Genomic DNA, 27115 nt, shown 5'->3' with positions numbered 1-27115 from the left:
ACGCTGTGTTTTGCATCTGCTGCTTCCTGACATTCACCCGTGGCACCGGTGCTGTGCTGTTTAATTGGGTAAAGCAGGCAGGTTTGTTGGTGTTGTTGTGTGAGGTCATGTCACCGTTATCCTCTCCTCCTCGGATCTCTCTGTTTGCTGTTTCCTGACGCCTCACTAACTGCCTCTAATTAATCTGGCTGCTTACAACTCGACTCTGCCGCCGCCGCCGCTGCTGCTCACCTACTCCTGTCTTCTCACCTCTTTTTCCCTTCTCTCCTCCCTCCCCCTTTCTTTATTCTTCTGTGTGTGTGTGTGTGTGTGTGTGTGTGTGTGTGTGTGTGTGTCCATCCTTTCTTTCTCCTTTCTCTCTCCCGGTGGCTAACGTGGCGCTCTCAGGGCTTTGGGTTTGTAACTTTTGAAACAAGCACAGATGCCGATCGTGCACGGGAGAAACTAAACGGTACAATCGTAGAGGGACGCAAAATAGAGGTGCTTTAATATTTTCCCTTTTCCCATCATTTTCTACTTCCTGCCTGCTGCCACCTAAACTTCTGTATAAACCCATGCATTAGCATGTGGCTGCTGTGTGTGCGTGTGTGTGTGGATATCTGCATCCCTAGATGCATGCATGCATAATGGTGCGTATAACATGCTCTCAGTAGAATGTGGGATCCATACATGTCAACCTGGACACGCCAGTTGTCCATCATTACCTGACAATGCAGAATGAATGCATGCCATCATCCTCTGGGTTCCTGTCAAATCTGAGAAGACCTGCATCCCCCCCCTGTCACCATCGTTTAGTGTTGCCTGCTCTAATTCTGCTCGTGTTTACGCCGAGCACAGCCACCACTCGGTCATTCTCATCAGGTCAATAGAAGAAAATCAAAGCACTGTCTGTGTTTTTCTTTTGGAATCCATTTGTTTATCCAACCAATTACTGTATATGGAGGATGTTGTTCTTTTTATTCATACCTGTGGGTAATTGGTGCATGCCCCCCCCCCTATTTCCGAGTAATTTAATAATCTGTAAGAAAATTGGAATGATGAATAAATTCATGAATGGGTGAACCAAAGCTCAATCACACCAGAGTGCTACAAACATTTGCATAATTTATTTATTTTTCTATTATTTTATGAGCCTGTCTTTATGTGTCCTGGTTTGTTGCTTGCTCTTTGGGTATGTGGAGAGTAAACGTGACGGTCGGTGATAACGGGCTTTGTTGCTTTGAACAGGTGAACAATGCAACGGCACGAGTGATGACAAACAAAAAAGTGGCCAACCCTTACACGAACGGTAAGTGTCACACTGATAAAACCTACAAATATATATGTATACATATATATATACATTTCATTCTCATTGTTTTCTTGTTGTTCACCAGGCTGGAAGCTGAATCCAGTGGTGGGAGCTGTCTACGGTCCTGAACTGTATGCCGGTAAGAGACCTTTAGCTCCTGCAGAGTGTTTTCATCTCTACCTTCCACCGCATGCACCGCTCAGTACCCGGGGCCGCTATCAGCCGCAGCCAATCCCAATCTGACCCCTGAATTTCTACAATCGTGCTCATCCTGAACCCACTGAACATGAAATTCCCCTTGAATCAAAGTGAATCTGAGAGCGGCCCCAGATAAGCAGTGGATGATCCAAGTCCCTCTGAGTGGCTGAGGGAGCCTGAGCCATTGTTTGTGCGGTGTGCAACTGTAAAGCTGAAAAAAAATGATTTCAAGAGCAAGCGCCCCTGCAACTGTTATCAGATTGTGGAGGCTGCTGCTGTGGATGGATTTGCCAAGTGCGCCAGATTGACTTTTACAGAGCTAACCGAATAAGGGAGATTGAGTGAGCGATATTGTTGGCACCTACCCTGTCGAAGGCCTCTATTCCTTCTGGTCTCAGTAATGGAGGAATGAGATGAGCTCAGTGGGGTTTTCCCTATCTCTCTCCGCCTCGACATGCCAGCTTTATTGCTGTATGTTATATGAACCCTTTGCATTTTAATGAGGGGGAAATGGTACTATTTCATTTGGAAGAAGTGCTGAGCACATCGCGCCACTTTAACGGCTTTCCTTTCTGCTCATTAGACTAAAATCTGTTCATTCCCCGGACAGCTTTACGGCGAACCTCTAAATAACTGTCCATGACAGAAAGCAGTCATCTATCATTTTTATTTCATCCCCTCACCCTCACCCTCTCCATGCCTCCTCTCCTGCCCCCCGCCCCCCAAACACTCCCTTGGTTTCAACGTCTTCCCCTGATAATTATGCACCCGCATAAACATACACACATCCCTCCGTAGATGCATGCACACATGCTCAAACGTCGTGCAAAATGTCGTTTTAATGCCACTGTCAGGTTGAATATTCAGTAAATTGAAGTTGTGGATGTTAAGTAAGTCCTAAGTTGCATAAACAATCATGTCACTGACCTACATACACACACAACACCATCCCCTGCCCTGCTTCTTACACTCGGACCGAAGCATTCCAGCATACAGAAATAGATAACCTATGCAGAACACAGACACTAATACACGTCTCCTCTTTCATGCACACTTTCTCCATTTTACACTCACACACACTCATGCACACACACACACACTCCCCAAATCATCTCATAAATCAGAGGGAGTGTGGTCCACCACTCCAGGCACGGGAAGCAGGAGGGGTTGGGTGATTTATTGGCTGCTAATTTTTCAAGTCGTCTTGACATGGCACTGGAGTTTGCCAAGCCTAAACGACAACATATGCTTGCCAGCTGGGAAGATGGGAAACATAAATAAGAGATACATTTTTGAAACAAAACCGCCCTAATGAGCAGTAAAAGGCTGTTTTAGCCCTGACCAAAATAAACCCTTTGACCATTCCTCTGACTGCGGTGTTCCTCCCCCTCCCTTGGAATAAAAAGAAAAATCAGGTTTGCGGGATTAAGGACGTATTCCAAAATCATCATAGCCACAGTTAATACACTTTTGGTGGGAGTAAAATGGGATATAAAGGCGATTAATCACTGTTTATCAGTCCTCATTTCTGTGCGGGAGATCAGTGAAATTGGGAGCCATAAATCCTGGCTCAGTGACAGCACACTTCGTCTCCATTCGTCCTGGCGCTACAGGTTTATTGTCCTCAAAACCCATTCAGGAGAATGACGGATGAGAGCCTCATGCCGGCTCCCCGCTCTTAACCTCTTCCAGGGTAGATTGGCTCCTCCTACTGATGGAGCGGGGGTGGGGGTGGAGGTTGGTAAGGTACAGGCGGGCAGTGGAAACCCCTGAGCCCATGTCCTCTGTTGCCACCTGACAAGCAAAACCTCCCCCAGAGGCTTGCTGCAGAGAGGTGGAGGGGGTTGTGGTGGTGGTGGTGGTCCAGGATAGAGGAGCAAGGTGATTGGGTTCCCAGTCAAATGGAGGGATTGGCAATAAAACATGGCAGTGGTGCAAATCACGGTGCACGGCAGCTGGTAGGCACCCAGTATCTGTGCTCACCTTTGTCCTCTTTTACTGTGCGCTGATCTGGTTTACATGAAAACTTTTTGTAGAACAAACCCCAGATCGTGTCCTCCGCCGCCTCGTATATATAGCTCCGTCCATATATAACAACGGCCGACACACTCGTCTTGGCCTAGTTCACTTTATTTGTTTAATGTTCACGTGTCTGTTTGAACAGGTTATAATTATGTACACAGTCGGGCGTGCGGCACAAACGTGAGTGTGCACAGGAACAGTGTTTACATACATGTGTGTATTAAGTGTTACAGAAGCAGGAGGTGATGCTTATATCATAAAAAGTATAATAAAATAAGTTCAGGCAACTAAACTATGGTTCAGTGAGGGAGTTCAGAGAGTTTAGACGACGAAACGACTCGGTTCAGATCATAAAAAAGGTTTGTGGTTCGTCTTCCAGGACGTGAACATCCGTCTCCTGGGTGAAAGTTCTTCTACAGTAATAAATACGTGAACGAATGCGTCACTTTTTGTAGCTCGTGTATATGAACGAACCGTGAGTGAGGACAGTCTGGGTTCACTGCAGCAGACACTATGTAAACAACCTGTTTATACATGTGCACATACACAGACAGGGATGTGTGTGATCATTTTTGATTTGGCATTAATTCTCTTATATAATATTTACAAAGTAGTTGATATTATATAGAGAAATGGAACATTCGAGTTAAAATATATACCGTATTTTTCAGATTATAAGTCTCACTGGGCGAAAATGCAGAATAAAGAAGGAAAAAACAAATATAAGTCGCACTAGAGTTTAAGTCTAACACCAAGAAACGACATTTCATCTTGAAAGTTAATTTAAAATAAAAATAGAATAGAGAACAACAGGCTGAATAAGTGTTTACGCTATATGACGCATGAACAACGAGCTGAGAATGTGCATGGTGTGTTAACGTAACATGTTACGGTAAGAGTCATTCACAGAACTATAACATATAGAACATGCTCTACATTTACCAAACACATAAAAACAAATGAAAAACACCACAAAAATGTGACAAAATTACTAAAAACAGATGCAAAATACCACAAAAAGTGAAAAAAACAACTAAAAACAGATGAAAAAACACAAAAACGATTAAAAACAGATAAAAACACCACAAAAAAATGATAAAATGACTAAGAACTGAGGTAAAACTCTCGACCAATCAGAATTCAGTGAGCGTTCTATGCGATCCAACATGGCGGCGCTCTGAGGCAGGAGAGTTTTTCGTGTCGTCCGTCCGTTCAACATGTTCAGACTGAGTGAAAGTGAAAAAAACGATTAAAAACAAATGAAAAACACCACAAAAATGTGACAAAATTACTAAAAACAGATGCAAAATACCACAAAAAGTGAAAAAAACAACTAAAAACAGATGAAAAAACACAAAAACGATTAAAAACGGATGAAAAAACACAAAAACGATTAAAAACAGATAAAAACACCACAAAAAAAATGATAAAATGACTGTAAACTAATGAAAACTCTCGACCAATCAGAATTCAGCGAGCGCTCTATGCGATCCAACATGGCGGTGCTCTGAAGCGGGAGAGTTTTTTGTTTCGTCCGTCCATTCAACATGTTCAGACTGAGTGAAAGTGAAAAAAACGACCAAAAAACAAATGAAAATCACCACAAAAATGTGACAAAATTACTAAAGACAGATGCAAAATACCACAAAAAGTGAAAAAAAACAACTAAAAACAGATGAAAACACTACAAAAATGACTAAAAACAAATGAAAAACACCACAAAAATGTGACAAAATTACTAAAAATGGATGCAAAATACCACAAAAAGTGAAAAAAACGACTAAAAACAGATGAAAACACTACAAAAATGACTAAAAACGGATGAAAACACCACAAAAACGATTAAAAACAGATAAAAACACTGAAGCGGGAGAGTTTTTGGGGTCGTCCGTCGGTTCAACATGTTCAGACTGAGCCATAAAAAACATTTTGACAAGATAAAGTGAATATTAACCAAATGTGTGGGTAAAAAATGTCATTTTCCTGAAAACAATTAAAATGGATTTATAGCGTTTTGGAAAAGAGCTCCTCAAATATATATATATATATATATATATATATATATATATATAAGAAAAGCATTCATAGGCTGATCTGCATGCACTGTTTAGTTCATTTTATAATAACTGGCGGACTCTCGTGGGCTACTTCTCATGCGTGATGATTTCAGCACCATGGAAAGCTGCCACTTAGAAATCCCTTCATACTGCCGGTCCCCTCAGGCTAACGCAGAGACACTCTCCTCTGCAGCTAATTCCTAAGGAGACAGGAGACGAGTAGCTTTTCATTCAGCGGCTCACATTTTCGCTACTAAAGGTGCACGTTTTCTCGAGGACTGGTGAAAAAGCTACCAGCTGTATAAATGACAGAAAAGAAAGGCTAATTGCCGTCTTAATATATGTAGACGGATCCTTTCATTGTTGGAGTGTACGTTAGGGGGATAATTAAGCTCCAGACTCTTGATTAGATTAAGCTGTTTTTGGTCCCCAGTGCGTGGATTAAGTGCTCATTGCCCGATGTATTTGAGCAGGAAGTATTAGAGAGATCAACCTTGTGGAAAATCAGATCTTTCTTTATGGGAGCCGGTTATGACCCCATCATTGGCACAGAGCTGGATTACCTCGGGTCCAACTGGCTCTGCAGGTATTGAGCTTCTCTCAAGTTGACACATATGACATATGAGGTGCAGCGTGACCCCGACGCCCTCCAGCGCATAACTCATATTTTCTCCAGCCCCCCTCCCGGAAAAGGTGTTTGACTTTGGGGGCTAGACCAGGATTGTGCTCTCATACACCGTGGCTGTTGTTGCCTCTCTTTTTTTCCACGGGCTTACCAAGGTGTGACAGTGCCTTTGATTTATGGGTTATTATTGAAGCAGTGTAGCCTATCGCCAACTCATTATAAGTTTACATTCGCATACATCACCGCATGCATATTGCATACAAATTTCCCAAAAAAGGAAAGAAAGAGGCAGAATTTGAGTTTCCAGGGCCCAGAGAGAGCAGTGATTTGTTAAGAAGAGGGGGAAAAACACACCTTGGGAACTATCAAAGAGGATTGTTTTTGCCCTTTAGGAACTGCACTCAGATGTCCACCGCTCCCAAAAAAAGAGACTAATTTAAATGTCAAGGTCAGCATTATAAATCACCTGGGGGGGGGAAAGGGGGCACCCTGCGAGTCCAGGCAGTGTATTGGTACGTTGGCAGCAAACAAAGTGCCATGCACCTTAGTGGGTGTGTGCAGGGGGACTATGTGGGCATTACCTGGCCAAATGAGATGCGGAGTTTGAATATGTGTGCGGACCCACTAATGGAGCGTGATGTTAATGGCAGAAGACATTAAACCTGGCTCTCTGTGTTTTTAAAAGCACCACTAATCCGTCTCCCTGTCAGCTTTATTGAGGCAGCGGGGCTAGGGTGTGCATCGTTCATTAGGGTGTTCACTGGCCCCGTCCACCTGCAGGGTTAACGCTGCACGCGGCATGGCAACGTCGACCGTCACGACCCCCAGGCAAAAACCTATACCCCACCGATTATATACGAGCTACCGTGGATCTTCACTGCAGTCGGGTTTATCTGCCGTTGCCAGGGACCGCCTGCTGTCTCCTCGGTGGCACTGGGTTTATCTAAAACACATTGGATACATGTTATTAACCGCAACCCCACCCCCACCAACAGGAACAGACAGGAGCTCCGCATCTCAGAGTGGTCTGTGATTGGAGGGAACCAAAGTGGTCTGTGATGAATTCACCCAAAACATGTATGGAAATGAATAAAGAATAATAAGGTGAGGGGAGGGTGATGAGGGGGCGTTGCTGGGGATGAAGAATAATGGGGATGACTGGTTTGATGGACTAGGCATGGAGGGGGAGGAACTGAGGGGAGAGGGACGTGAGGGAATTTCGATTGCTGTAAGAGAGGAGGCCAGCTTAATCATGTCTTGAGATCGGTGTGTGTGTGTATGCACCTCCGCAGCTTCTAATCAGAGAGCCACTGGACTGATTGAAGGTTAAGTCGTGAGCTGAGGATCACATCGCCCGTCCTCTAATCTGTGACTTAGCACCGACCCTTGTACCCATCCTGAAGCTTTGACCACGACCCTCCCTCTCTCGCTCAGTCGTAGCCTTGAGCAGAGGACACATGTAGCTGTGTGATTGGCTAAAGATGGTCCCAGATGGGTTTGGAGATGGGGGTCATGCTGAGGTTCGGGCCTTGGCTGTCCAGCCCATCTGCTCCATATCCCCTCGGGAAAAGTTCTGAACATCTAGTCGGGCTGTTTTAACAACGTTCACCTCCCGTCTGACTGAAGCCAACACCTAGAAACGCCCTCTACCTCTCCCCCATCCAACCCCCCCCCCCCCTACTGTTCTTCTCGCTGCTAGCCCATTGTGTCTAAACTATGCAAAAGCCGTGGTGCGAAACTAGTGGTATTGCATCCATTACCTGCCTATGCTTCAAGGCTGCCCCTCGCCAGGCATCGGGAAAGGATGCGTACAGCAAATGTGGATCCTTGCTGAGTACGGCACAAAGCAGCGAGCTGGGAAAGGGGAGAGTGCTCGATGAGGCGCACCTAGAAAAGATTAAATCTATTGTTTCCTTGTCTTCCCCATAATGCATTCTGTCATAGGGAAAGCAGTGCCACACGTCTCTCTCTAATGTATTCTGTCATAAGGTAAGCAATGCCAAGTCGAGGATGTTCTCTGAAAGTCATTTTCTCTCCTCTTGTGTTTCCTTCCACAGTAACAGGGTTTCCCTACCCTGCCACAGGAGCTACGGTGGCCTATAGGGGTGCCCACTTGCGAGGTCGGGGGCGGGCTGTGTACAACACGTTCCGCACGGCTCCACCACCACCACCAATCCCAGCTTACGGAGCGTGAGTACTGAGACTGTAACCTGAATCTAGAAAACAACAATGAGCGCTTGAGACAGCGCCTGACTTTTAGTTGTTGTTACGAGTGTGTGGGACTGTATGCAACACTTTCATGCTCCAATTACTTGTTTGTTTACACATGCAGGAGTTACACATGCAGGGACTGTACGTACTGTAACTCTCTACATTTAGGAGTGAATGATATCATTTCAAAGAGGAGACATTTGTGTGATTATGTCTGAAGAACATGTCATTTAAGCTCAAAAGCAGCGGAGCAGGGTGATACCTACCAAAATGATTTTCAATATCGATTTTAGAGGAAAGATTCACTGATTACTTATGAAAATATACCTTTTTTATGTGGATTTTGCACAGATATGACTCTGCAAAAGGTACTTTATCAAAATAATATTTAACATTTTTATACATTATATATCCTTGCTGTCAGAAACCTGGTATTTTTGTTCATAAATCATTTCTATTTGTCCGTCTTTACGTCCGTGTGTGTGTTTTATAAAGTTTAACCAATGGAAAGTATTAAAAGGAACGTGTGACTAAATGGTTTAACTCCATTAGATCCTGTCAGCAAAACCTCACATTCACTAAAAAATAAAAAATGACTGTTTTGGACATAAAAGGATTCTGCAGGACAACTATCAGCAGTGTGTTACACTGTCAGCCAGGTCTAATGAACACTGTGGAAAATAAAGAATACATAAAAATTGAAAGTACTTAGTATCAGCTAATTGTCACATTTAAATAACCATCTGTATTTCTGTAATACACCATTTAAAACGACCCGAGCGCGTCGTTTTCTACAATATACGTTTTGTCAAAAAGCTGTTTTCAGATCAGCCCACATCGGACGACGTATGTGTCGATCCTGATTAGATACAGATGTGTCTGTGACGGGCCTGTATCTGCAGATATCAGCTGACCCGTACATTGGTCTGGCTCTGGAGATAAGTGTCAAAATATATTGTTTTGTCCTAGTTTCATGTAAGATTAGACGACGCGTAGTCAGTTTAATTTCAAACCTGTTAACTGCAGTTTGTTAAAATAATGCAGGCCATCAGGTGTTGCTCTCCGTTCACTCTGTTATTCCTTCCTCCTGGGGAGTGAAATCACTGTTTGTATCTCGGTATGCACATGCCCTAACTCGGCCTGTCTTTATATTTGCACGGTGTCTATTGACTAAAGGAGAAAGAAACAAAGCCACAGGGAGAGCTGCAAAGAGCCGCAGAGAGCTGCAGAGAGCTGCAGAGAGCTGAGATAGCGTATTACCGGGCAGATCTCACTGGACTGTGACCAGGGTCTATGCTGATCTCCTGGCTTTGTGCAGCCCTGCCTCACACTCGTCTCTTATCAGCAGTGGTCTGTGTGGCCGTGGGAGAGGTCTGACGGAGGCAGGCCGAGAGCCCGGTATAGCCGTCTATCTGTGATTAGATCAGGATCCGTCTTACTGCAGAGAGACTCGCTGCTCAAGCCGGGACTGGAAATCCCACGTCCCCTTTCCCCTCCCTCCCACTCCGGGGCCCTTTGCTACCGATGGCAGCTGGTTGATTTATATAACGGAGTCATGTGATGGAGCTCCTTTGCTGCCTTCTTTTGTCCTCCCCTTCTCTCCCCACCACCACCACCAGCCCTCCTGACAACACTGCAGCAACTGGAAAGACAAACAATTTTACCAGAGCAGAAAATTGGACGGGGATGTGAAGTGGTTGCACTTTTCGCTTTAATGTGTCATTCATTATTTGTGGTACGGTACACAAAAGCTGCTGAGAGCTGACCCCGCGGACCCTCAAATGGTGGGAAAGTAGGAAGAACATCGAGTTTACGGAATCAACCAACGCTCCTTTTCCTGTTCTCTCCTTTCACAGGGTGGTGTACCAAGATGGCTTCTACGGTGCAGAGATCTATGTAAGTACAGTTGGCTTTTCTTTGTGCCTGCTTAGATGAAACAGAAGTAAAGCAGACAAAAAGCCCAGCCCTGGAGACAAAAACGTGATCTCCTCAGCCCCCAGCGTTCTCCCAGCCTCGCTGCCAAGCCGGCGTCGATTAGGCCTCTGTCTGCTGTGCCAAGAAACCCAACAACAAAATTTAAAACCCCCTCAGCTCCTCCCTCCTCTCTCTCCTCTCTCTTCCTATGATCTCAGACTTTGGCAAAGAGGCAGACCCCGGCTCAGTGTCCCGTGTCAAGTTAGGTCACTTCTTACTTTAGATTTGTCTGGGTTTTTTCAGGTGGTTTCGTCTTCTGCAGCCCTCCTCTCTCTTACTCACTACCTCCTTGCTCCTCTCTCCTGTTTTGTGCTTGTGTACACTCAGAGGGTTTGGCGGGGATATCCCTGCCTGCCCCGAGGGGCCTGTGCAGGCCTGACTGGAGCCGGTTCCTCCCAGCCATCACCATGTGGGAGATAAGAGGAGCAGCAGCAGATAAAGGGATTAGCCGTCCCTCTGGAGCTGTCCGTGCAGGCAGGGTCATATCAGGGGTTGGCCCTGCTGCACGTCGCCCTTGACAGAGAAAAGCATGGGCACTGTGGAGATAATGCTGATATTACTACGCTGCCCCACTTTGACATTAGTCCAAACGTTTGCGGGGGGGATGTAATTTGTCCCTTTGATTCTGCTGCTTTTCTCCCCACTCTGCTGCCGTCTGCTGAGATAGCAAGATGACAGTAGGCGCAGCGACAATGACAGTTGCCTCTCACTTTCGCCCTGGCGACCAGTGTCTGGGAGCGAGATGCTAAACACCGGTGATGTATGACTTTACACACCAGCCCACATGATAGGACTGTATTTCACTGTTTTTTTTTTTATTGTAGCGACATCCACCGCCACAGATGAGAGCTGGGCTGTGCTCTGAGTGATATTGTTTGTCTCTCACACTCGTTCAGCCACCTCCAGCTAAGTCCTGCGCCCCCCTGTCCCTTGACCGAGGCCTGGCCAGGTTGCTCCATCACTCAACCCGTCACGCCAGCCCCTGGTGCTTTACTGCCATTAGTTTTGGCACTGGCCACTGCACTGCTTCAGACTGGCTGAGTGCGCGTGAAGGACTCGAGTGACCAAGAGGAAGCCGTCCCTCAGCCCTGAGTGTCCTCCACGATCATTCAGTGGACACCGGCTGGCTGTCAAAAGCAAGTGTTGTAGCTCCCTTTTGGAAACAGATGACCTGCTGATACATTACACACACACACACACACACACACACACACACATATAAATATACTCTACGTACATTGCACATGCTAATACATATGCATGCATGCACCTTCGTGTAGAAGCACACATGAGCGCACACGTACATGAATGCACAGACGCACTATCCACACGACAACATAACAAATGTGCTGCACTGTTGTGTGCAGGATTTGACAATGTGGGAGAGTGATTTATTGGTGCGTGTTTGTTCAGGCTGTTGCAGTAATCAGCACAGTCCCAAGGCATGGCTGTCCCACAGGAAGTCATCTGCCTCAAGTGCTCTGACTTCCTGCCTCCGTGGAGAAACCTTGAGGGGAATGGCGGGGGTGGGGAGGGGGGCGCCATTCAATAGTTGCGGCCCCTGACCTGATTTCATGTGCAGCCGCAGTCGCAAACCATCCCACCGTCGCTTCCCTCCACCCACTCTCCATCGGACGTCTTCCCCCTTGAGTTTAAAAATGAATGAAAACATGCATTATTAAAAGCCACCTATCCGCGGTATGGCCGCAGATGGGCACACACTCCACTGGCACTAATAGAAAAACAGTGGGAGAACAGCTTCATTTTTCAAAGAGAGTAATAGCAGCACTCCACAATGAGGTCTTTAATTCCTTCCCCACTCTGGCAAATGAATACAGCAGTCCTGACTCCCCAACGGTCCCACCGTCTTCTGCCTTCTTACTTCATTTGTGAGCCCGGGGGGTGGGGGCGGGGGTGTCGTGTGAAGGAAAAAAGGGTCTCTTCAATAATGTAGCAGCAGAGCCTCCCTCAATCTAAAAATGGGCTGAATTTGGGGAGTTGGCTCACGTGGCTTCTGTTGCCGCTACTCGGATGAGCCTCGAGTGTGACAATGAATCCCCCCCCCCACCCCCTTCACCCCCCCAGCCCTGAATCCGCTGCTTCTCGGAGCATCATTCATCCCCCTGTTGACTTGCCTCATGCACCATATATCAAACAGCACCCTCTGGTGTCTGAAGGGGCCCCTGCAGTCGGGGGGATGAGGGCAGATGATCACAATACTGTGCAGTGACATTTAACTATTAAGGCAATTTAAAGCTCTGTGTCTGTATTGTTGTTTCTGCGCGTCTCTGGATCTAACCTTTCTCCGTGCAGGTTGAGCTTAATCATTGATTAACACTCTGGTATTTTTACAGGGTGGCTATGCAGCATACAGATTTGCCCAGCCCACCACCACCGCTGCTTACAGTGACAGGTGAGACTCCCTCTCATCCACTTCCTTAATGCTCCAGTATGTTGCACAAAGACCACTGAATGAATAAAGTGCATGCTTCAACTCTCCCAGATGTGATTCTTTATATTGTATCAGAAATCAACAGTGGTGGAAGATCCTTGACTGCAGGAAAAGTACTAATACACACTGAAAATACGTCCCTCATATTAAAGTCCTGCAGTAAAAACCTACTTGAATAAAAGTGTGTATGATGCAGTAAAACTGTTTCTATCTGATGTGTCTGGATGAAGCTTCCTGCTGCATTCATGTGTTTTTCCTGCTGTAGATTTTTACGGTTGAGCTCATTTTAATGCCTTTGACTCTCGTTGGGAAGTTTAATCTGCATCGATGCTTCATATTCTTAAAGATCATCATCTGTGAAACATGAGAAGGTTCATGTTTTCAGCTTTGAGACGATGCAGGTTCCAGCATCCAGCATCCAGCATCCGGCTGATCCGAGAGGCTTTTTAAACACTTTACTTATCTTTAGGAGGAGAATTTTATCAGCACATGAAGGAAACATTCAACACCAACAGAGTCTGAAAATACTACGACTTTAGTCTAAAAATACTACGACTTTAGTCTGAAAATACTACGACTTTAGTCTGAAAATGCCACGACTTTAGTCTGAAAATACTACGATTTTAGTCTGAAATACTACGACTTTTAGTCTGAAAATACTACGACTTTAGTCTCAAAATACTACGACTTTTAGTCTGAAAATACTACGACTTTTAGTCTGAAAATACTACGACTTAGGTCTCAAAATACTACGACTTTTAGTCTGAAAATACTACGACTTTAGTCTCAAAATACTACGACTTTTAGTCTGAAAATACTACGACTTTAGTCTCAAAATACTACGACTTTTAGTCTGAAAATACTACGACTTAGGTCTCAAAATACTACGACTTTTAGTCTGAAAATACTACAACTTTAGTCTGAAAATACTACAACTTTAGTCTGAAATACTACGACTTTTAGTCTGAAATACTACGACTTTAGTCTGAAATACTACGACTTTAAGTCTGAAAATACTACGACTTAGGTCTGAATACTACGACTTTAGTCTCAAAATACTACGACTTTAGTCTCAAAATACTACGACTTTTAGTCTGAAAATACTACGACTTAGGTCTCAAAATACTACGACTTTTAGTCTGAAAATACTACGACTTAGGTCTCAAAATACTACGACTTTTAGTCTGAAAATACTACGACTTAGGTCTCAAAATACTACGACTTTAGTCTGACAATACTACAACTTTAGTCTGAAAATACTACTACTTTAGTCTGAAAATACTACAACTTTAGTCTGAAAATACTACGACTTTTAGTCTGAAAATACTACAACTTTAGTCTGAAAATACTACGACTTTAGTATCAAAATACTACGACTTTAGTCTGAATACTACGACTTTAGTCTCAAAATACTACGACTTTTAGTCTCAAAATACTACGACTTTTAGCCTCAAAATACTACGACTTTTAGTCTGAAAATACTACGACTTTTAGTCTGAAATACTACGACTTTTAGTCTGAAAATACTACGACTTTTAGTCCCAAAATACTATGACTTTTAGTCTGAAAATACTACGACTTTAGTCTGAAAATACTACAACTTAAGTCTGAAAATACTACGACTTTTAGTCTGAAATACTACGACTTTAGTCTCATAATACTACGACTTTTAGTCTGAAAATACTACGACTTTAGTCTGAAAATACTTCAACTTTAGTCTGAAATACTACGACTTTTAGTCTGAAATACTACGACTTTTAGTCCCAAAATACTACGACTTTTGGTCTGAAATACTACGACTTTTAGTCCCAAATTACTACGACTTTAGTCTGAAAATACTACAACTTTTAATCTGAAAATACTACGAATTTTAGTCTTAAAATACTACAACTTTTAATCTGAAAATACTACGACTTTAGTCTGAAAATACTACGACTTTTAGTCTCAAAATGCTACGACTTTTAGTCTCAAAATACTACGACTTTTATTCTGAAAATACTACGACTTTAAGTCTCAAAATACTACGACTTTAGTCTCAAAATACTACGACTTTAGTCTGAAATACTACGACTTTTAGTCTAAAAACACTACAACTTTTAGTCTCAAAATACTACGACTTTAGTGTGAAAATACTACGACTTTTACTCTGAAATACTACGACTTTTAGTCTAAAAATACTACGACTTTAGTCTGAAATACCACGACTTTAAGTCTGAAAATACTACGACTTAGGTCTGAATACTACGACTTTAGTCTCAAAATACTACGACTTTAGTCTCAAAATACTACGACTTTTAGTCTGAAAATACTACGACTTAGGTCTCAAAATACTACGACTTTTAGTCTGAAAATACTACGACTTAGGTCTCAAAATACTACGACTTTTAGTCTGAAAATACTACGACTTAGGTCTCAAAATACTACGACTTTAGTCTGACAATACTACAACTTTAGTCTGAAAATACTACGACTTTAGTCTGAAAATACTACAACTTTAGTCTGAAAATACTACGACTTTTAGTCTGAAAATACTACAACTTTAGTCTGAAAATACTACGACTTTAGTATCAAAATACTACGACTTTAGTCTGAATACTACGACTTTAGTCTCAAAATACTACGACTTTAGTCTCAAAATACTACGACTTTTAGCCTCAAAATACTACGACTTTTAGTCTGAAAATACTACGACTTTTAGTCTGAAATACTACGACTTTTAGTCTGAAAATACTACGACTTTTAGTCCCAAAATACTATGACTTTTAGTCTGAAAATACTACGACTTTAGTCTGAAAATACTACAACTTAAGTCTGAAAATACTACGACTTTTAGTCTGAAATACTACGACTTTAGTCTCATAATACTACGACTTTTAGTCTGAAAATACTACGACTTTAGTCTGAAAATACTTCAACTTTAGTCTGAAATACTACGACTTTTAGTCCCAAAATACTACGACTTTTGGTCTGAAATACTACGACTTTTAGTCCCAAATTACTACGACTTTAGTCTGAAAATACTACAACTTTTAATCTGAAAATACTACGAATTTTAGTCTTAAAATACTACAACTTTTAATCTGAAAATACTACGACTTTAGTCTGAAAATACTACGACTTTTAGTCTCAAAATGCTACGACTTTTAGTCTCAAAATACTACGACTTTTATTCTGAAAATACTACGACTTTAAGTCTCAAAATACTACGACTTTAGTCTCAAAATACTACGACTTTAGTCTGAAATACTACGACTTTTAGTCTAAAAACACTACAACTTTTAGTCTCAAAATACTACGACTTTAGTGTGAAAATACTACGACTTTTACTCTGAAATACTATGACTTTGTCTAAAATACTACGACTTTAGTCTCAAATTACTACGACTTTTAATCCCTGAATACTACGACTTTTAGTCTTGAAATACTACGACTTTTAGCCCCAAAATACTACGACTTTTAGTCCCAAAATACTACGACTTTTAGTCTCAAAATACTACGACTTTTAGCCCCAAAATACTACGACTTTTAGCCCCAAAATACTACGACTGTCAGTCTCAAAATACTACGACTTTTAGTCCCAAAATACTACGACTTTAGTCTCAAAATACTACGACTTTTAGTCTCAAAATACTACGACTTTAGTCTCAAAATACTACGACTTTTAGTCTCAAAATACTATGACTTTAGTCTCAAAATACTACGACTTTTAGTCTGAAATACTACGACTTAAGTCTCAAAATACTACGACTTTAGTGTGAAAATACTACGACTTTAGTCTCAAAATACTACGACTTTTAGTCTAAAATTCTACAACTTTAGTGTGAAAATACTACGACTTAAGTCTGAATACTACGACTTTTAGTCTAAAATTCTACGACTTTAGTGTGAAAATACTACGACTTTTAGTCTGGAAATACTACGACTTTTAGTCTTGAAATACTACGACATTTAGTCTCAAAATACTACGACTTTTAGTCTCAAATTACTACGACTTTTAGCCCCAAAATACTACGACTTTTAGTCTGAAAATACTACGACTTTTAGCCCCAAAATACTACGACTGTCAGTCTCAAAATACTACGACTTTTAGTCTTGAAATACTACGACTTTTAGTCTGAAAATACCATGACTTTTAGTCCCAAAATACTACGACTTTAGTCTCAAAATACTACGACTTTTAGTCCCAAAATACTACGACTTTAGTCTCAAAATACTACGACTTTTAGTCTCAAAATACTACGACTTTAGTCTCAAAATACTACGACTTTTAGTCTCAAAATACTATGACTATAGTCTCAAAATACTACGACTTTTAGTCTGAAAATACTACGACTTTAGTCTCAAAATACTACGACTTTTAGTCTCAAAATACTACGACTTTAGTGTGAAAATACTACGACTTTAGTCTCAAAATACTACGACTTTTAGTCTAAAATTCTACAACTTTAGTGTGAAAATACTACGACTTAAGTCTGAATACTACGACTTTTAGTCTCAAAATACTACGACTTTAGTCTCAAAATACTACGACTTTTAGTCCCAAAATACTACGACTTTTAGTCCCAAAATGCTACGATTTTAGTCTCAAAAAACTACGATTTTAGTCTCAAAAAACTACGATTTTAGTCTCAAATTACTACGATTTTAGTCTCAAAAAACTACGATTTTAGTCTAAAAAAACTACGATTTTAGTTTTAAAAAACTACGATTTTAGTCTCTAAATACTACGACTTTAGTCTCAAAATACTGCGATTTTAGTCTCAAAAAACTACGATTTTAGTCTAAAAAAACTACGATTTTAGTCTCAAAAAACTACGATTTTAGTCTCAAAATACTACGACTTTTATCCTCAAAATGCTAAGATTTTAGTCTCAAAATACTACGACTTTAGTATGAAAATACTACGACTTTTAGTCTTAAAATACTACGACTTTAGTCTCAAAATACTACGACTTTTAGTCTGAAAATACTACGACTTTTATCCTCAAAGTGCTACGATTTTAGTCTCAAAATACTACGACTTTTATTCTCTGAATACTCAGCTTTTAGTCTGAAAATACTACGACTTTTAGTCTGAAAATACTACGACTTTTATCCTCCGAATACTACGACTTTTACTCTCAAAATACTACGACTTTTAGTCTCAAAATACTACGACTTTTACTCTCAAAATACTACGACTTTTAGTCTCAAAATACTACGACTTTTAGTCTCAAAATACTACGACTTTTAGTCTCAAAATACTACGACTTTTATTCTCTGAATACTACGATTTTAGTCTCAAAATACAACGATTTTAGTCTTAAAATACTACGACTTTTAGTTTCAAAATACTACGATTTTAGTCTCAAAATACTACGATTTTAGTCTCAAAATACTACGATTTTAGTCTCAAAATACTACGACTTTAGTCTCAAAATACTACGATTTTAGTTAAAAAAACTACGATTTTAGTCTCAAAATACTACGATTTTAGTCTCAAAATACTACGATTTTAATCTCAAAATACTACGACTTTAGTCTCAAAATACTACGACTTTAGTCTCAAAATACTACGATTTTAGTTAAAAAAACTACGATTTTAGTCTCAAAATACTACGACTTTAGTCTCAAAATACTACGATTTTAATCTCAAAATACTACGACTTTAGTCTCAAAATACTACGACTTTAGTCTCAAAATACTACAACTTTTAGTCTCAAAAAACTAGGATTTTAGTCTCAAAAAACTACGATTTTAGTCTCAAAATACTACGACTTTAGTCTCAAAATACTACAACTTTGGTCTCAAAAAACTACGATTTTAGTCTCAAAATTCTACGACTTTGGTCTCAAAAAACTACGATTTTAGTCTCAAAATACTACGATTTTAGTCTCAAAAAACTACGATTTTAGTCTCAAAAAACTACGATTTTAGTCTCAAAATACTACGACTTTAGTCTCAAAATACTACAACTTTTAGTCTCAAAAAACTACGATTTTAGTCTAAAAAAACTACGATTTTAGTCTCAAAATACTACGACTTTGGTCTCAAAAAACTACGACTTTAGTCTCAAAATACTACGATTTTAGTCTCAAAAAACTACGATTTTAGTCTCAAAAAACTACGATTTTAGTCTCAAAATACCACGACTTTTAGTCTGAAAATACTACGACTGTCAGTGTCAAAATACTACGACTTTTAGTCTCAAAATACTAGGACTTTTAGTCCCGAAATACTACGACTTTTATCCTCAAAATGCTACGATTTTTATCCTCAATATGCTAAGTTTTTAGTCTCAAAATACTACGATTTTAGTCTCAAAATACTACGACTTTGGTCTCAAAAAACTACGATTTTAGTCTCAAAATACTACGATTTTAGTCTCAAAATACTACGACTTTGGTCTCAAAAAACTACGATTTTAGTCTCAAAATACTACGACTTTAGTCTCAAAATACTACGATTTTAGTCTCAAAAAACTACAATTTTAGTCTCAAAATACTACGACTTAAGTCTCAAAATACCACGACTTTTAGTCTGAAAATACTACGACTGTCAGTGTCAAAATACTACGACTTTAATCTCAAAATACTACGACTGTCAGTGTCAAAATACTACGACTTTTATCCTCAAAATGCTACGATTTTTATCCTCAAAATGCTAAGTTTTTAGTCTCAAAATACTACGATTTTAGTCTCAAAATACTACGACTTTGGTCTCAAAAAACTACGATTTTAGTCTCAAAAAACTACGATTTTAGTCTCAAAATACTACGTCTTTTAGTCTCAAAATACTACGACTTTAGTCTGAAAATACTACGATTTTAGTCTCAAAATACTACGACTTTTAGTCTCAAAATACTACGACTGTCAGTGTCAAAATACTACGACTTTTATCCTCAAAATGCTACGATTTTTATCCTCAAAATGCTAAGTTTTTAGTCTCAAAATACTACGATTTTAGTCTCAAAATACTACGACTTTGGTCTCAAAAAACTACGATTTTAGTCTCAAAAAACTACGATTTTAGTCTCAAAATACTACGACTTTAGTCTCAAAATACTACAACTTTTAGTCTCAAAAAACTAGGATTTTAGTCTCAAAAAACTACGATTTTAGTCTCAAAATACTACGACTTTAGTCTCAAAATACTACAACTTTTAGTCTCAAAAAACTACGATTTTAGTCTCAAAAAACTACGATTTTAGTCTCAAAATTCTACGACTTTGGTCTCAAAAAACTACGATTTTAGTCTCAAAATACTACGATTTTAGTCTCAAAAAACTACGATTTTAGTCTCAAAAAACTACGATTTTAGTCTCAAAATACTACGACTTTAGTCTCAAAATACTACAACTTTTAGTCTCAAAAAACTACGATTTTAGTCTAAAAAAACTACGATTTTAGTCTCAAAATACTACGACTTTGGTCTCAAAAAACTACGACTTTAGTCTCAAAATACTACGATTTTAGTCTCAAAAAACTACGATTTTAGTCTCAAAAAACTACGATTTTAGTCTCAAAATACCACGACTTTTAGTCTGAAAATACTACGACTGTCAGTGTCAAAATACTACGACTTTTAGTCTCAAAATACTAGGACTTTTAGTCCCGAAATACTACGACTTTTATCCTCAAAATGCTACGATTTTTATCCTCAATATGCTAAGTTTTTAGTCTCAAAATACTACGATTTTAGTCTCAAAATACTACGACTTTGGTCTCAAAAAACTACGATTTTAGTCTCAAAATACTACGATTTTAGTCTCAAAATACTACGACTTTGGTCTCAAAAAACTACGATTTTAGTCTCAAAATACTACGACTTTAGTCTCAAAATACTACGATTTTAGTCTCAAAAAACTACAATTTTAGTCTCAAAATACTACGACTTAAGTCTCAAAATACCACGACTTTTAGTCTGAAAATACTACGACTGTCAGTGTCAAAATACTACGACTTTAATCTCAAAATACTACGACTGTCAGTGTCAAAATACTACGACTTTTATCCTCAAAATGCTACGATTTTTATCCTCAAAATGCTAAGTTTTTAGTCTCAAAATACTACGATTTTAGTCTCAAAATACTACGACTTTGGTCTCAAAAAACTACGATTTTAGTCTCAAAAAACTACGATTTTAGTCTCAAAATACTACGACTTTAGTCTCAAAATACTACGATTTTAGTCTCAAAAAACTACGATTTTAGTCTCAAAATACTACGACTTTAGTCTCAAAATACTACGTCTTTTAGTCTCAAAATACTACGACTTTTAGTCCCAAAATACTACGACTTTTATCCTCAAAATGCTACGATTTTTATTCTCAAAATGCTAAGTTTTTAGTCTCAAAATACTACGATTTTAGTCTCGAAATGCTACGATTTTAGTCTCGAAATACTACGATTTTTAGTCTCGAAATACTACGACTTTAGTCTCAAAAAACTACGATTTTAGTCTCAAAATACTACGACTTTAGTCTCAAAATACTACGATTTTAGTCTCAAAAAACTACGATTTTAGTCTCAAAATACTACGACTTTAGTCTCAAAATACTACGTCTTTTAGTCTCAAAATACTACGACTTTTAGTCCCAAAATACTACGACTTTTATCCTCAAAATGCTACGATTTTTATTTTCAAAATGCTAAGTTTTTAGTCTCAAAATACTACGATTTTAGTCTCGAAATGCTACGATTTTAGTCTCGAAATACTACGATTTTTAGTCTCGAAATACTACGACTTTTAGCCTCAGAATCCGACGAATTTTGTTCTAGAGATCCTACGACTTGATGCGATATACTACGAGATCTTTCCTCAAATGTGTCAGAAAAATAGCTGTTCTCTGTTTTGCGGTGACTCCAGCTGATCCAAGAGACTTTTTCAAGACTTATTAATTAAATGAAACACTTCTTAAAGGGACATTCAAGGTATTTTGAAGTGGGGCTGTATGAGGTACTTCTGCTGAGGTGTGCGACACTGTTGTGTAGGAATACGGAAGTTATATGGTCGAGAAAATATAGTCCCAGAGGAAATGGCTGTCCGACAGCGAGGTTAAGCATCGACATGTTCTAAATATAGCGCACACTTAAACAGATATTGATTTTTTTAGGTGCCTTAAATCTGCTCAGCTGCTGCCGCCCCGTCCACAGCACTTCATCTCTTAGCTTCGGTGTCAAATTTGTCTTCAAAGTATCTGAAATATCCCTTTGAGCTCTTTTTTTTTGCTTGTGTTCAAGACAACAGAGCATCTTAGGGCAGGGAGAGAGTAACTTCCTCCTCCATCAGCAGCAGCAGCAGCAGCAGCAGCAGCAGCAGCAGCAGCAGCAGCAGCAGCAGCAGCAGCAACAGCAGCTGTAATGTAACGCTAAAATGACTAAAACGCAGCCGAGAGTAAAATGATAGACATGTCTGCGCCGCGTTCCAAGATCTATCTTTGTTGACTTCGATTGAAAGCAACAAGTTGATCCTGCGGGCCGTCGAATGGAGCAAATTAGTGAGTGAAGTAGAAACAGATGAGGAGGACTGAAGGAAAGAGAGTCCGCTGCAACAGCAACACTTCATCACAGAATAAGTGCTGGGATGCAGGAAACATCACACGGTGATATCGAACAACGTAGACGCGGCAGCGGGCGGATTATTGTTTTAAGCAATTACGACTTTTCCTTCACAATAAGCAGCAGCACGTCTGCGGGCCAATCAGAGAGGTGGGGGACGTCTGAGGGATGAGGGAGCTGCTTCCCCGGCCTTTTTACAATATTCTGAGTTTAGCTTCTTCTCCCTTTCCCTCCGCAGTTATCTTATCTATTAGGCAAAGCGTCGTCTCCCTTCTTAGCTCGGAGCTAAAGAACACACGGCAAAGACTAACCTTGTTGGACTGGATGAGAAAAGCAGTGATATATGTCGTGACTCTCTGCTCGTGATGGGAGAGTGGGTATATCACTGCGGTATTTATGAATGGCCTCAGGTCTGCGGAGGGGGAGGCGTGGAGAGAGACGGAGAGAGGGAGAGATGGACCGGCGGGAGCTCTATCACTTCTGAGCGATGTCACTCCGGTTCAGGTGCGCTCCGTTTGAGGAGGCGTCGCTGATTCATTTCGGCCCCTGAAAGCCGTTGTCAGCCGGGGATGTGGGCTGGTTTGGGAATCTAATCTGGGAAGGATTGAGCGTGTCACTTGTGATAACGTACACCCTGCCTGAGAGCCTGAAGATCATATCGATAATGTAAGATTTATCAGGCCTCGCCGCGGCTCGAATTATGAGCAGCCGTGCTCGGCAAGAGCAGAAATTGGACAGAGGATTTTTTTTTCTTTCTCTCCCTCGGAGTGATTTAATTCCCGTTCCTCTTGCTCGTACTTTAATGTAATTCGCCCCCAAGTTGTTTGTTTTGCTTTGTCTGTTTGTTTCCTTTTGAATAAGCGGTCATGCCCACTGGATCAATAGAGGCTCGTTGGTATTGTTTCAGCAATACCTTATCAGAATTAAGCGCCGCGCAGTCGGCCAATCATGAAAAGAGGTCACTGGGATTGTGGAAGGCGTGCGAAACCCTGCAAAATATCAAACATGTATTATCTGCAAAGCCGACAGTGCTCACAGGCTGCGTTACCAAAGAGCTTTAAGTAACCAAACAGAGTTCATACCCGTGAGGCTGATGCGTCCGAGAGGCCTTGTGAGGAGCCAGTCACATTGAAGAGACGCTGCCGGCGTCCAATCAGCTCTGTTGAGGCTGTGTGACATTGCGCAAGGTGGTTTGACCTGCCGGTCGTCAGCGGCGCCACTCTGGTGAGAGTCATTTGGTAGATATATTAGCCTTAGAGGGCCTGTGGGGTTCGGTGCTCGCTAAAGATAAGAGGACCACGGAGACTTCCCATGACCATCTCACGGCGCCGGCCTCCTCCCCAAGGAGCCGAGGCAGCCTTTCTGATTTCACGCCCCCCCCTGCTCGCTGACCTTGGGTGCTGCCGGACTTAAACGGACCGAGCCACATTTAGATCTTATATAACTCAGCGTAGCTCATACGAAAGGCGTGAACGCCGTATGTATTGTTGTCTCCTTCAGGAGAATCTCTTGCTCTTGCTCTCTCTCCCTCTCTCTCTCTCTCCCCTCTCTCTCTCTCTCTCTCTCTCTCCACTTTTTTTTTTAAATTTTATTCCTGGTTGATTTGGTGCCCTCAGTCCTTGGCTGGGTGTGCCTTATCTGCTCCGTGCAGACCCTCATTTGCAAGCGAGCATTGAAGAAGAAGAAGAAGAAGAAGAAGAAGAAGAAAAAAAAAAGCAAAAGTAAATAGAGGAATATGTGAAGTCGAATAAATAAATAAATGAGGCAGACACATCTTGTCCTGTCTCAGAAGGAAATTGGAAGGATTAGTTCCAAACCAGCAACAATGAAAAGACAGGGGCGTGAGCCCAGTGTGCAGCCTGGGTAAACAAGAACAGGGTGAGAGGACCAAGCCCTCCAGCCCCAACTGTGTCTCCTTCTCTGCACCGCTCCCTCCCTCTCCCTCCCTCTCTCTCTCCCTCTCTGCTCATTACCTATTCCCTCCACCTAATCAAGATGACAATGAAAAGACGAGTATAATTCACCAACCTTTGAACCCCCCTTTTTGAACCACCTTGTATAATGCAGGAAGCCCAGGAGGCCGGGGAGGGAAATAATTGATTGTGTTAGAGACTTGAAAGAGTTGACTTGAGGGGTTGAGCATTAAACAAGCATGCATAAATGTTCTGCTCGCCTCGTCAATGATAGATCAATGACCGCGTTCTCTGTGCCTCCTGTTGTGCAGCTATGGCAGAGTCTATGCAACAGCAGACCCCTACCACCACACGATTGGCCCTGCCGCCACATACAGTGTGGGGACTATGGTAAGTCTTTGAGCACCGCCGTCTGTTACTGTGTGCACCCCGTCTGACACGAGCACACACACACACACACACACACACACACGACTCACGCTCCAAAATAAAGACCAGAGACCGCAGCGGCCTCTGGTCTTTATTTCTGTTTTTATTCATCATTGGATTTGTTGTTTTGTTTTTTTGTGTCATGCTCTCCGGCACCCCCTAGTGGAGCTGAGCAGAAGTGTTAAACTCCGGCATGTTGAAAATTGGCTCAGACGTTTAGTGCAACAAACCTCTGTTCTGCCACCTCGTGCCGTATTAATGCGACACGAGTTCCTCCTGAAAGGGGAATGAGTGATTACCGTGGTGTGTTGTCCTCGACGCAAACTCTGCATCGTAACGTGACGACTACATTCCCAAAGCTTTTCTGTTCATTCCACATCACTCAGCTCACCCCGGAGCTGAATCACCTTTGATTTCCATCCATCCAGCCGAACCGAAACTTTGAAGGGATGACGTTGAATTGTTAATGTCTGTTTTTAGCTAGCTTTTGCAGCTACTGTAACATCAAAGATGAAAAGTGATGATAAATAAAAGAGCCTCTTTTTTTTATGGAAACACAGAGAGAGACTTTCTCTTTGGTTTTGTTTTATGATGATGAGGGGACGGGACGGGGCTCGCACGGATTAAGGACCATCAAACGCATGCAGCAGTGTGCCGTGGGACACAAAAGAGAGAGCGAGACGGAGGGAGGGAGTTGTCTCGCCCTCCTCCTCCTGCCCACAAGCTTGATCCGAGGCGTGCTCTCAGCTGAGAAATGACTCAAATTTAGCATTTCGGCATGCATGCGATTTTTCAACGACGTGGAAAAAGAAGCAGAATACAGTTCCCCGGTGCAGCTGCTAGCTAAAAGCTTTCATTAATTAAGACATTTCTTTTTTTCTCTTCATTTACTTAATTAAAAAATGTGCTTGAATGTTTTTTATTCTTTCTTCTTTTTCCTCCAAATTTCCTTCCACTTCTCTGACACTTTGATCCAAAGTCAAAGACCCGATCTGGCCCCTAAAAATACCAGGGCTTACGTTGTGTGTGTCGGGAGCTCAGGGAGCTAACACAGACTCCAGAGGGTGCGTGTGTGTGTGTGTGTGTGTGTGTGGGGGGGGGGGGGGGGGGTATTGAACAAACGTCAGCGTCGAATAAACGCATGAGCTAAAGAGAAAACACCAGTTTGCTCCTTAATTCTTTTAATCATATCTGATTAACGCTTCTCCAGTAGAGAGGAGCCATTTTTTTTGTGCATTTTAAAGCTTTACAATAATTAGTTCCTCTGAGGTTGAGGTTGGAGATTCTCCTCGCTGGTTTCGCAGCGTACAGACGCGTCTCGCACGGATGAAAGTTTCATACGAGCGAGAGGGCTCCCCAAAATTAGGCAAAATTAGCCTTTGAAGACATTCACTCGCCTTTGGAGTTTGTCTGAATTCTTAATTGCAGTGGAGCCACTGGAAGATGAGAGGAGGGAGTGTGTGTGTGTGTGTGTGCAGGTGTGCATGCTTAGGCCCCCTTGTATGCTTTATGTGTGTGTCTGCCCTAGATATCCGGAGCATGGCGCTAAGTCTAAGGGCTAATATCCTGTGATGGTTGGCCCCCTCGGAGAGGTGCGGACACCTCTGCGAGACTTGAAAAGGAGCTGTGATTAAACCTCCGTGAACTCATTCTGCTCTGGTTGGATCTCTCGTATTGTCGAGGCCTGAAAAGGAACAGAAAAAACTCATATTATTTTATTTTAAACGTATTGAAATGAAAATACATAAGCCCTTTTTTTCTGCTAACACCCCCCCCCCCCCCCCCCCCCCCTGATCAATCTTATCTCCCGGTGACCCTGCTCCTGACACACACACCGATTATTGGCTCAAGTATATGAAACTATCACCCCGCCCTCCGCGATCGTGGCTCCCGTACGGAAAGAATTAACTCGATGTGAAAACCTTTATAAAGAACTTGCATGGGAAATGGAAGGACATTTGTGGAGAAGGAGAAACGGACTAAAGCTGTCACCTGAATACTGATTGGTACCTTTTCATCTTTGATGTTGCAGGCTAGCCTTTACAGAGGAGGGTACAGTCGCTTCACTCCCTACTAAAAGAAAGAGAAAAAGCGACAAAAGACAGAGACATTACCCCGACAAACAAACAAAAAACCTATCTTTAACAAAAAAAAAACACGCAAGCGCCCGACCGGGTGGAGAGCTAAATCAAACTAAACGCTTCCTGGTCCCCACGCTGAGCCCCTCCCCCCCCCCCGACACCCTCTCAAGCCGATAACTCTACAACAACCTATTTGATGTCATCATCGGTCTGCTCTTGTTTTGTATTCATTTTGTGCTTTTGGTTTTCTTTTGGAAAGTTTTTTATGCACATGTGCATTATCCTGACTGCTGTATATGGGTGCTGTGTCACCATAACCAATGT

General features: G+C 41.5%; 1 protein-coding gene across 2 annotated transcripts in view; it reads left to right on the top strand.

The window, feature by feature from the left end:
* The window catches only part of LOC310959448 (RNA binding protein fox-1 homolog 3-like), a gene marked incomplete at both ends in the record, with an annotated part of 104198 nt that extends 77411 nt beyond the window's left edge, over positions 1-26787 (top strand). For both annotated transcript variants that reach the window (XM_083930796.1, XM_083930797.1), the window contains 8 exons: positions 388-480; positions 1228-1288; positions 1377-1430; positions 8251-8383; positions 10261-10300; positions 12733-12791; positions 24593-24671; positions 26743-26787. In XM_083930796.1, coding sequence (XP_083786922.1) covers positions 388-480; positions 1228-1288; positions 1377-1430; positions 8251-8383; positions 10261-10300; positions 12733-12791; positions 24593-24671; positions 26743-26787 — 564 coding nt within the window. The remainder of the gene's footprint in view (positions 1-387; positions 481-1227; positions 1289-1376; positions 1431-8250; positions 8384-10260; positions 10301-12732; positions 12792-24592; positions 24672-26742) is intronic.
* Positions 26788-27115: the final 328 nt, after the last annotated feature.

This window comes from Echiichthys vipera, assembly GCF_963691815.1.
Source record: "Echiichthys vipera genome assembly, chromosome: 17".
Lineage (NCBI taxonomy): Eukaryota > Metazoa > Chordata > Actinopteri > Perciformes > Trachinidae > Echiichthys > Echiichthys vipera.
This window is presented reverse-complemented; position numbering and strand designations above follow the sequence as displayed.